The 12500-nt window shown below is 42.3% G+C and overlaps 2 protein-coding genes across 2 annotated transcripts in view; both read left to right on the plus strand.

The window, feature by feature from the left end:
• Positions 1-12500, plus strand: part of aass (aminoadipate-semialdehyde synthase) — a 519315-nt gene that overhangs the window by 485933 nt on the left and 20882 nt on the right. The window lies entirely within an intron of this gene.
• The window catches only part of cttnbp2 (cortactin binding protein 2), a gene marked incomplete at its 3' end in the record, with an annotated part of 106565 nt that continues 94514 nt past the window's right edge, over positions 450-12500 (plus strand). The window contains exon 1 of the mRNA XM_080028505.1: positions 450-570. Coding sequence (XP_079884631.1) covers positions 481-570 — 90 coding nt within the window. The 5' untranslated portion in view covers positions 450-480. The remainder of the gene's footprint in view (positions 571-12500) is intronic.

The raw sequence follows: 12500 nt of genomic DNA on the forward strand, positions 1-12500 counted from the left end.
CTACTACACACACACACACACACACACACACACACACACACACACACACACACTCTCTCTCTCTCTCTCTCTCTCGTCCCCCTCCCTCCCTCCCTCCAACTCACACACACACTGACACAGTGGACTTATCAGTGCTACCTTTCCCCTCTCCCCCATTTCTTTATTTACTTCTTTCACTCCATCAAGTCTCGTCTTCAAGTCTTTTCCTTCCCCCCTTCCCTTTCCAATGGCCGTCTGCCTGTGGCGTGGTGGGTAATGGGCCTCCATCCAGCAGCGCAATAGTTAACTCAATCCGGATGCGCCCTGGCACACACACACACACACACACACACACACACACACACACACACACACACACACACACACACACACACACACACACACACACACACACACACACACACACACACACACACACACACACACACACACACACGGCTCAGGCTCACTCCAGTCCAGTCAAACCGCTACAGACTGAAGATGGCGTCGGAGGGAGCCAGCGGAGAGCAGCAGCCGCCTCCCCCGGTGCAAACACTGTCCACCGCCGTACTGGGCACCGTCGACAACACGGTAAGACATTAACAAGCGCTTCTTCGAGAAAACACTATGTATGGATAGTCGTGTGGGACATTTTTTCTTATTTCGTTGTGTTAGTGGCGTTGTAAATATACTCTCTCGGTGTAAAGGCAAAGACGTAGGGAAATGCAGTGCGCATCTATTCCGTGGAGCAACAGCAGCAGCGGTGGCCAGCAGCAGTAGAAGCAGGCGCCTACCGACAATGTCTTGGGGAAAAACAAGGGGCTCGCGCTGTGTTTTAGGGGGATGAATAAACGGAGGTGTAAAAGGCGTTTTTAAATATGGCTCTGAGATTGTGTTGTGCGCTTCTTAAATGGGGAGAATTTCGGCGGATTCTTTTGTTCACCTTCCTCCCACACCAGCTGCTTTGAAGCTGTGTCATGTTATCCTGAGAAAGGTTGGCCGCTGCTGCCTGCCTGGCTATACACAGGTTGTAGCCCAGATACGTTACAGTAAATGGGTCCATAGGCAAAGAGACAGTATGATCCCCTCCCATTCCCATAGACCAGGCTACTGTATATATGCTACTTTCCCCCCACAATATAGCCTATTCATTGCATTTTTTATTTATTTTTACAACACATACAAACAAACAAACATCTGCACATATATGGTGCATTTACTATACCATAGCACATATCCCTATTATGTCTTAATCTGTATATTTTAATGCACACTTTTAACCTTATTCACTCTGCACACTTTTACAGCTATTCTTTCTTTGAAATAGACAATTGCACACATTTCTCTCTTACTAGCCTACATATTGTATTTATATTCTTAAAGATGCATTCATTCCTTAGCCTACAGTGTATTATCTAGGTTTATGTTAATTATATGTGTATTGTGTGTTATCGTGTGCACAGCCTGACCACAAGCAAATCCCTCGGCTTTCAGAATGTACTTGGCAATAGAAACTGATTTCTGATTTCTAAAGCTAGATTTGTGCAAAAAAAAAAAACACAAAAACATAGGATTTATCTAAGCTGATTTGTCCCCTGCTCAAGTTGTAAGCAATTTATGGAACCATTTTATTTGGCTCTGCAAGTGATATTGGTGCTAGACCGTGGCATGGCATGTGATTTTTTATTTATTTTTTATTTATTTTTTTATTTATGAAAGGGGATTGTGTAGCCTTACATTAATTAACTTTCTTTAAAAAAAAGAGTTAAGGACCACCGTCTGTTGTTAAAGAAAGAAAAACAATACATTACATTCAAGATGGTTTTATCGTCATATGCACAACAACTGTGGCTCAGGTGGTAGAGCGGGTCGGCCGATGATCAAAGGGTTGGAGGTTCGATTCCTGCCCTGCCACCTGCGTCATAGTTGTTGTGTCCTTGGGCAAGACACTTCACCCACCTTGCCTCGTGTGAATGTCGATAGTTAGCCTGCTGCTATCGGTGTATGAATGGGTGTGTGAATGGTAACGTGGGAAAGGAAAACAGGTCTCCCTTGTAAAAGAGTCTTCGGACTCAATGGGATTTACCTGTAGAAATAAAGGTTAAAAAAAAAAAAAAAAAAAATTACAGAGTAGTAGCTGGAAATTAAATTATTTAGTCTTGGGCTCCTCCAACACAGAGCAATATAAGAAAAAGTAAAAGAATAAGAGGAACACAAGTGGGAGAGCATTACATTACATTATAGTCTAGCAACATACACACTATCTACAGTACATGAATGACATAAGAGGATAGTGGATAGAGCATGGTCCCTCACAGGCTGCCGTAGTTTGTAACTGCTTCTCTTTTTACTCATGATTGTCAAGAGCAGAGAATTGGCTTAAGACTATAGTCAAAGCAGCACAAAGCATTTCTTTCAAAGTAGTTCTTTTTTTTTGCACTTGTTTACACACACACACACACACACACACACACACACACACACACACACACACTCAGTTGTGATTTGTCACACTTGCCTTCTGGCAGGTCGCAGTGTATGTGGCAGCAATTCGCCAGTCGTCTGTGCAAACTGATCAATCCGTTGCCCGGGACGACGTGAGGTCATGAAAGCCCGTTCTCTCTTTTCCTCAGCTGACTCCATGATGTAACCTTTAACCGTGTTATGACGCCCAACTGTGCCTCTCTCTCTTTAAAAACCTAAATTCTAAATGTTGGATAGAGCCAGTGTTGTTATATATGTTATATACATGGACGTCGATTTGGCTAAACAAGTGGGGGGGACAAACAGGCATTCTGGAGTGCATTTTCAAAAGTGGGGGGGACAATGAGGAAACATCTTTTTTTCTCTTTAGTGCAGGTAATGAACGGTTCTGAAAGACGGCATACCCGCTCACTAATGAATAAAATGTATACAAAACACTGATGTCTGACACATAGGCATTTTGACCGTGCTCAAATCAAGCCGAAGCACGGCTGGACTGTCGCACAACAATATTACTCCGCCTCGGTAACCATGGCAACCTAGCTAGTAGCATACATCAGGTCGGTACCTACTACAAGCTAGGTTGCCATGGAGACCGAGGCGGAGTAATATTGTTGTGACACATACTTTATCCCGCTTATTACATGGCTACTACAAAAAATAAAGCAATTAATTTTAGCAACATGTTGTTTTTATGGTTTTAACAGCCAAAAAGAGTCCGCTACACGGTCGGAACTCACTCAGTAGCAACGGTAACTATGTCAAGCTGCGGCCAACCTAGAAGAGTTTAACAAAAAACAACTCGTTTCCCCAGCAACCCTGAGACCTTGTCTAACAACTGGAATAGTCATTGCAAACCCACTAGGTTCTTATGTAATGAAAACGTAGTTTAATACACCAGTAAATAGGAACGACCAAGGATACGACCTAGTAACGGGGGAATAGTCTGCTCGCCCCGCTAGACTGTCTGCTTCAGCTGACCGGAGGCTCCGGCTCAGCTGTTAGCTAGAGCTACTGTTTTGCTAACACAACTCAAGACTCGCACACTGTACAAATAATAATTGTAATCGGCCAATATGTTTAACAAGAGCTCCATCTAGCTAACAAGCATCATCCCCCAACATAAATAACACAATTCACGAAGAAACGGAACAGTTACATTGCAGGCTGCAGCCTGAAGTTACTGTCTAACTGTCAATATGCGGCCAAAGTAGCCTACTCACGTCGTGTTGACTGGAGTCCTGTCGGACATTAACCATGACTCCTGTGTTCCCTGCTCTCCTGACACATGCAAAGTCATGTTGAAAAAGTATTCCATTGTTTTCTGAACGAGTAGTAGTCCTGTTTGTGGACGTCTATCCATCAAAACTGTGACGTAGGTCCTTAGCAACGGCCCTTGACAGCGGTCTGTCTTGCTGGAAATAACAGACCTGTAGAATGCTGTGATTTACATAGGATTCTCAAAGTGCCATGTAATAATTCTTGATAAACAACATCGTCAGTATCCATGTGCCGCGACACAAGCTGCTGTTAGTGTCCGCATAGAGGATGGTAATCCCTACAGTTTACACTTCACAACGGGACACTTAAAGCCACTCTCTGCTGCTGATTGAAATGCATCAGTCTTCTCTGGTGTGTAAACTAGCGGAGACTTCGGAGCATGTTCACTGTTTTGTCGTTGGTATCCACTGCTGTTGTGCTATTTAAAAAAAGTTTACGGTCTAAGCCTACTAGTGCCGAAACAAGGATAGGCGGCGGCCAATCACGGTCGCGCGCGCACGCACAGAGAGAGAGAGAGAGAGAGAGAGAGAGAGAGAGAGAGACACCTTGACGCTGTGTTTTAATACGGCTGGACGCACTCCATGTCCGGCTTAAAAAGTGGGGGGTACAAAATGAGTCTTGACGAAAAGTGGGGGGTACATGTACCCCCCATCCCCCCCGTAATCGACGTCTATGGTTATATATGTTGTTATATAGATCGGGCGATATGACTGATGCAAAACAGAGTGAATTTTTTATTTTTTTTTATTTTTTTTTGGGGCATTGATTTTTATGCTTTATTGATAGTGTAGAGACATAGTTGAAATGGGGCAGAGAGGGGAGTGACATGCAGAGAACGACTGCAAGCTGGAATCGAACCCGGGTCCGCTGCTGGCCGAGGCCCATGGGGGGGAGGGACGCCCTACCAACTGAGCTAAGGGCGCCCCCAAGGAGAGTGACACTTTTGTCAAATGAGTTTATGTTGCACAATATCTAGTTTTATAACGAAAATGGATTTCTTTGGATGTCAGATTTAGGAGAAGACAGGGACGGTTTGTCTGAATATGTGGAGTTGGGTCTTTAGGTTGATGCGTGAATGTGCATCTCTCTCTTTCTAGTTTACGCTTTCGTAAGTTGAGTTTTGGACTTGTACCACATCTAGTTAAATAATGAAAAAAGGGGGGCGCCTTTAGCTCAGTTGGTAGGGCGTCCCCCTCCATGGGCCTCGGCCAGCAGCGGACCCGGGTTCGATTCCAGCCCGCGGTCGTTCTCTGCATGTCACTCCCCTCTCTGCCCCATTTCAACTCTGTCTCTACACTGTCAATAAAGCATAAAAATGCCAACAAAAAAAAAATCTAAAAAAGAAATATATAATAACGAAAAAAGCACCACTTTGGATGTGTGTGTAGTTGGCTGTTGAAGTCAGGTGGGTGAGCTAAGTAACTAATGATGCCTAAATGTGCATCTCTCTTTAAAAAACTAAATTCTAGACGTTGGATGAAGCCAGAGTTAAAATCTGTATCTCATTTTTATAACACAAACAGACAAGGTTCAGTCAAATGAACATTTTGGACCTTTTTATTGATAAGATGTAACCGAGTGTTGTTACAGAGCTGTTGAGGACACTGATGCCACATAGAGAGTGATGCTTTTGTAAGTTGAGTTTTGGCCTTGTATTGCATCTAGTTAAATAACGAAAAAAGCACTTATTTAAACCTGCAGTGTGTAGAATTTTGGGTTTTATTTCCTAGCAGATTTTGTAGAAAATAATTATAATATCCATAAGTACATTTAATTTAGTGCATAATAGCTGTTTTATTTTTTTTTTATTATTTATTTTTCCCTTAGAAAGGTTCTCATATATGTTCATATTTCTGCATATTTTGGACCAACGCCTAGTGCCGCCATCTTGAAAGTGTCATAGTTGGAATGTCATCAGTTGCATTGTTTAAAATTTTGAATTGTTCTTGTCCTTGAAGGCCACTGTAGCTTCTGTTATTATTCGAAAGGGTTGGGGTTACCCAGGGAGTGTTGCATTCTAGAACTTTGTAGAACTTACTTGATGATGTCATATTACACACTGCACCTTTAAGTGTTGCGGTTAGGTGGGTTTGCTAAGTAGTGCCTTTTTAGAAGTTGAGATTTTTGATTCAGAGTATTGAAAAATGTTGAGATAAAAGGCTGTTAAAGATGGTTGTATAGAAGAAATATACAGAGGCAAACATACAAGGTTCAGTTAAAGGTGCAGTGTGTAATATGACATCATCAAGAAAGTTCTACAAAGTTCTAGAATGCAACACTCCCTGGGTAACCCCAACCCTTTCGAATAATAACACAAGCTACAGTGGCCTTCAAGGACAAGAACAATTCTAAATTTTAAACAATGCACCTGATGACATTCCAACTATGACACTTTCAAGATGGCGGCACTAGGCCTTGGTCCAAAATATGCAGAAATATGGACATATATGAGACCCTTTCTAAGAGAAAAAATAATAATTCAAAAAAAAAATTTCAGCTATTATGCACTAAATTAAATGTACTTACGGATATTATAATTACTTTCTACAAAATCTGCTAGGAAATAAAACCCAAAATTCTACACACTGCAGGTTTAAATAAACACCTTAATGTACATTTTGGACCTTTGATTTTATACTAGTATGAAAGAAGACATTTTATGGAAGCAACATAGACAAAAATCTCAAAATTTGACCAGTGCTTGAAAAAAACCAATCCATTTTCTTGTGTGAAATGCCAGATTATAGAATGCATCCCCTCCCTCTAAAGGTGTATTCGGTGGGTGGTTGTGTGTGTGGGTGGGTGAGCTTTGGTAGATCGAGGATGAATGAAGGAAAAATGAAAATGAAATATTGAATGTACTGTAGGTGGGAGGGAAAGGCAGAGGCAATATGGAGGGGGGCCATGTACACCAGACACCTTTCTAAATTTGGTCTTAATTTCAGTGACTCAGCCGACATTGCTGGGAGTACCGTGTCAGCCAGACACACACACACACACACACACACACACACACACACACACACACACACACACACACACACACACACACACACACACACACACACACACACACACACACACACACACACACACAGTCGAGGTGAACAGGTGCTTTCTAGAGACATGGGAGCTGGGTAGCAACTTCCTCTGCTGTAGACCCACTGCCGCTCTGCCAGTGCAACAGAGTCTACAGGTGGAAAACAGCTATTTGCTAAAACCTCGGACAATGCATTTTTTTTAAACCTTTATTTATACAGGTAAATCCCATTGAGACGAGGAGACTCTTTTACAAGGGAGACCTGTTCCTGTTTCCCTTTCCCACGTTACCATTCACACACACATTCATACACCGATAGCAGGTTTACTGTCGACATTCACACAAGGCAATCTCTCCTTTGCTCTAAACAAGGTTGATGTTTATTTTGTGCATTGGCCGTGTTTAAATAAAGTTACATTACGATACATTTGCACCGCGGGTCAGAGACAAACGCCATTACAGTCCTTATGTGTGCCTGTGTATTTTAAGAATTGACAATTAAGCGTGACTTGACTTGAATCTTATGACTAGTTTCCAATGAATAGGGTGGTTCGGTCGGGTGCAGCTTGACATGCATTTATTTGTGTTTCCACAGTCAAAAGTAGGAAAGGGTCCCAAAACAAGCTAGACCAGCCATACCTATTTTTTTTTTGTCACCCGTTCGTTGTGGTACCAACCATGTCGTCCCAAAAGGGTCCCAAAAGATTCAAGATTTCAGATTCAAAGTGAACACAGCACACTAATTACCAAGTTAGTGTGCTGTCTGCATTGGGAAAAGCAAGCCAAATCAAGGGTTAACCATGCCCTGCTAAACCACGCAGACCCGTCCCGACTCCCGAACCAAACTACTGCCAGTGCAAACAAGGCTTTACTTCCCCAGGCTCAAGGCTTGGAAAGGGGGCTTCCACATGTACGCCCCCCCCGCCCCCCTCCCTCCCCCATAGCTACCGTTACCATGCCTCCTGTGGTTAAATAAAGCTCTTTGCTCTTTGCTCACCCCTGGCACATTCTCTCTGTTGTTGGCCCGACGTGGGGGGAAGTTTCTCGTTTGTGAAGAACTCTAAAGGACCGGCCCTTAAGAGAGAGTGTGTGTGTGTGTGTGTGTGTGTGTGTGTGTGTGTGTGTGTGTGTGTGTGTGTGTGTGTGTGTGTGTGTGTGTGTGTGTGTGTGTGGGATGGGGGGGGGTCATAGGTCAATGAAAGGCACTCCACTGGTCACCTCCCACCTATTTAATACATGTTAGTGTGGCACACAGCAGATTTATTGGGGGTTCTTTTTAAACAACAATACAAGAGGCACGGTTCAGATGTAAACACACTGCCAATCGAGAATTTGGCTTCATCATATGATTGGTTTAAAATCAAAATTAAAGGTGAAGGTTTTTTTAGTAAGTTTTCTTGTATTGGTATTCAGAGACACTGCCGGTGAACAGGCAGGGTTGCACTTTTAACTTGTAGATATCATCAAGAAACTTTGTCAGCTGATAAATGGTTTGAATACAGATGCAAATTTGGAAATATCAAACTAATTTTTTTTTGTGTGTGTGTGTGTGTGTGTGTGTGTGTGTGTGTGTAAACTTTCTTTTTTTTAACTGACAAAATGGGTAACTAACATTTAAATTTTTTCTAACTATCTCTCCAAATAAGTAACTGGTTTGATTGCTTGCGTTGCTTATCCATAAAACACTATGGGCCGGTTTCACAGACATGGATTAAGCCTAGTTCTGGACTAAATTGTACCTTCAATGGACAATCTCCATTCACAATTCCATTTAGTCCAGGACTAGGCTTAATCCATGTCTGTGAAACCGGCCCTATAACAGATAGATAGGATGGCCTAACTACAGAAAACAAGACCCCATTTCTGGTTGAATTTGTACCTTTTTTTAAATTTAAATGTCATCCAGCTACCTTGCTCTAATATACAGCTCTGGAAAAAATTAAGAGACCAGTTTGGATTTTTCTTCAATCTTCATCTCTACATTACTTATTGAAAATGCTCTTAATGACAATATCTTTTGGGGGAATTTGGCAGAAATATCAGTCAGTAGTTTATATTATAAAACCAAAATGTTTCATTATACTCAAACATATGCCTATAAATAGTAAAACTTTTCATTTATTCCAGAGCTGGATGTGAGGACTTAGGTTTAGTTTCGCAATCCAGGCCTGAGAGAGAGTGGGCAGCAGTCAGTGGCTATGTGCGATATGCTGCCATGTTGGACCAGTGCCACAGACATGAGTGGCTGTAATGTCATTGCTTCTGCTTCGTGACAACAACATTTCTGTGAGGGTTCAAATGACCATGTGGACAAGTCAGAGAGTTCACTGGATACATGAGGGGGATTAACCTGACATTCTATTAAAGCTGGGGTGGAGGATTTGGGGAGAAAATGGCAGTTGGGATAGAGATTCAAATCCAAATACCTCAACCGCTCCACTTAATGGTAAATGGACTTGACTTATAGCGCCTTCTAGCCGATTTTTTCAGCCCCAAAGCGCTTTACATATCTCACCACATTCACCCATTCATACACCGATGACAGTAGCTGCCATGCAAGGCGCTCTCTGAACCATCGGGAGCAATTTGGGGTTCAGTGTCTTGCTCAGGGACACTTCGACATGTGGCGGGGAGACGGGGGAATCGAACCTCCGACCCTGCACTCCAGAGGCGATCTCCCTACCCACTTCTCCACTGCCGCCCGCTTGTTCTCTATGGTCCTTCCCTGACACGCTCTACACCAACAAAGTCGTGCCAAAGTGAATGGACAGTCCCAACGGCCAATAAGAACAGAGATTCGAAGCCTCACTCTGATTGGTCAAAGTGTACAGCTCATGTTAACTTTGACCAATCAGAAATCAGATACCCCAGCAGCTTTAAGGTGAGACACTGCAGGTGGATAGGGAACAATGTTTGACTTGGAGATATCATCATGAAACTTTGGTTGCGTTCCGAATCGCATACTCTTTCTTTTTTCTATTCTACATACTACATCCGACGATAACAAGAATCTAGTTAGGATGCAGTAGGCATACTATTGGGACATACTTTTACTCTCTTATTTCATCATAACATTGCGCCTTGATCTTGCCTCTTGCTTTTATATCCGTCGCATCGCCGTTTGTTTTCATATGGAGGCTTCGTCGATGTGACGTCACTTCACGTGCGCACTGGATTGTGGGTCAGAATCGCCAAAATAGGATGCAGTTTTCAACACTAACAATCTTGGCCGCATGAAGTAGGACATCCGGGTACTGCTAACCATCCTAAATCTGGCCACAAGAATCGGGACATCCTAAATCTTTTTTCTACATACTATATAGTAGAAAGTATGCGATTCGGACCGCAACCTTTGCCAGTTTATTCTGTGTGCTGTTTACAGAGCCTAGGCTGTGTATTAACACCAGATGCACCTTCAGATTCCCTCATAAACCATAGATAATTGGCTGTCATCATACTACACAGTTTTACTTGCAGTGAACAGGAGGACACGAGTCTGTGAGAAACTGACAGTCCTTAAAAATCCTTCGCCAAGCAGAAACACAGTGTAGGAGGTGAGGCAATGTGTGTATGCGTGTGTGTGTGCGTGTGTGTGTGTGTGTGTGTGTGTGTGCGTGTGTGGGGTGCTGTGTGTGTGTGTATGTGTGTGATGCTGTCAGTGTGTGTGTGCTAGTACAGAGCGAGCTGTTCTCTTCCCTCGCGGCCCGGAGTGAAATGACACACAGGTCTTATTAAGTGGACCGGGGCTAACAGAGTGCCCTTGGCCAACAAACACACACACACACACACACACACGCACACACACACACACACACACACACACACACACACACACACACACACACACACACTGAAAGCACAGACACACACACACACACACACTCGGCTCATGGAACAAATTAGTGTTCGCTTGCCTCACCTGCTTACTGTGCAGAAAGCAGACTTACACCATCACTTCATCTACCCCCCCACCCTACACACACACACACACACACACACACACACACACACACACACACACACACACACACACACACACACACACACACACACACACACACACACATTATGTTTTAAGAACAAAATGAATCATAAATACAATTAACAACATATGAACAAATCCTTCTGTAATAACCTTCAGAATAGTGCTGAGAATGATTATGGAAAGTTTGGTTGATGTAAGTGCTTTAGAGGCTGAGATATTTGGTTCAGAGTATTGAAGAAAAAAAACTAATGTCGAGATAATTGCTGTTAAAGATGGTTGTATAGGAGAAATACACACACACACACACACACACACACACACACACACATGCACACGCACAGACACACACACACACACACACGCACACACACCAAATGGCAGGACAGCGTTGTTCACCGTTTTGCTGTCTGTCAAGGTCTCCTGACTCGTCCAATTCTCTGAAATGCTGCCGGGAAAAAGACATGGCTCTGGTATCGATTGGAAGGCGTGGGTGTGTGTGTGTGTGTGTGTGTGTGTCTGTGTGTGTGTGTTAGCGTGTGTGTGTGTGTGTCTGTGTGTGTGTCTGTGTGTGTGTGTGTTAGCGTGTGTGTGTGTGAGCGTGTGTTTCCGTGTGTCTGTGCGCGCGTGTGTGTGTCTGTGTGTGTGTCTGTGTGTGTGTGTCTCTGTGTGTGTGTGTGTGTGTGTGTCTCTCTGTGTCTCTGTGTGTGTGTGTGTGTGAGCGTGTGTGTGTGTGTATGTTAGCGTGTGTGTGTGTGTGTGAGAATGAATCAATCTCTTTGGAATCTCTTCCTCCTGCTTTTATTCCCAGACTTGCCCTGATGGCATCGGACTGAGAAAACCTGCTTTGACTCAAATAAACTAAAACATATTACTGATGTAACACTTTCCAGCCGTTTGCTCTGAGAAGAAAAAGGTCCACAGCATTAAAGTGAGTAGGGACACATGTTTCTTTTGTTAAGGGCGAGACACGGCAGGCAAAAACATGAGATTTTTGTCTATTTATCTTCCATAACATGTCTTCTTTCATACTAGTATAAATTAAAAGGTCTAAAATGTACATTTAGGTGGTTATTCTACTAAACCTTGTCTGTTTGCGTCTGTATATTTCTCCTGTACGACCATCTTCAACGGACATTATCTCAACATTAGGTTTTTTCAATGCTCTGAACCAAATATCTCAACTTCTAAAGCACTTACATCAACTAAACTTTCCATAATCGTTCTTAGCACTATTCTGAAGGTTATTACTGAAGGATTTTTTTCATATGTTGCTAGTAAGTGCATACGTGTCTGAATAATGATACATTTTGTTCTTAAAAACATGCTGAAAATGCATTTTTAAGACCCATATATAGTATTTTATGATTTATAAAAGTAACAAAGGTCGTCTCCTAAATCTGTTATGAAAAAAACTTGCTACAAATGAAACTACTACTGGCTTTATCTAACATCTAGAGTTCAGTTGAGATAGAAAAAGATGCAAATGTACACATAAATAGTCTAACTGATATTTGGAATATATGGAAAAGGGGTAGGATTAAATAAGTGTATACTTCTTCCTGCTCCTTTTCGGGCATGTCACATCAATACAGATCATTTTCTTTCTTTTTTTTTCTTTTTGTGAAGTCTTTTAAACATAAATTTTGTTTATTGTATTTTTATGCTTTTCATTTAGTTTTGTATTGTTTTTGATATGTCTGAAAAAATAAATAAATAAAAAATGAAATATTT

The sequence above is a fragment of the Ammodytes marinus genome, assembly GCF_949987685.1.
Source record: "Ammodytes marinus genome assembly, chromosome: 5".
In the NCBI taxonomy this organism is placed as follows: domain Eukaryota; kingdom Metazoa; phylum Chordata; class Actinopteri; order Uranoscopiformes; family Ammodytidae; genus Ammodytes; species Ammodytes marinus.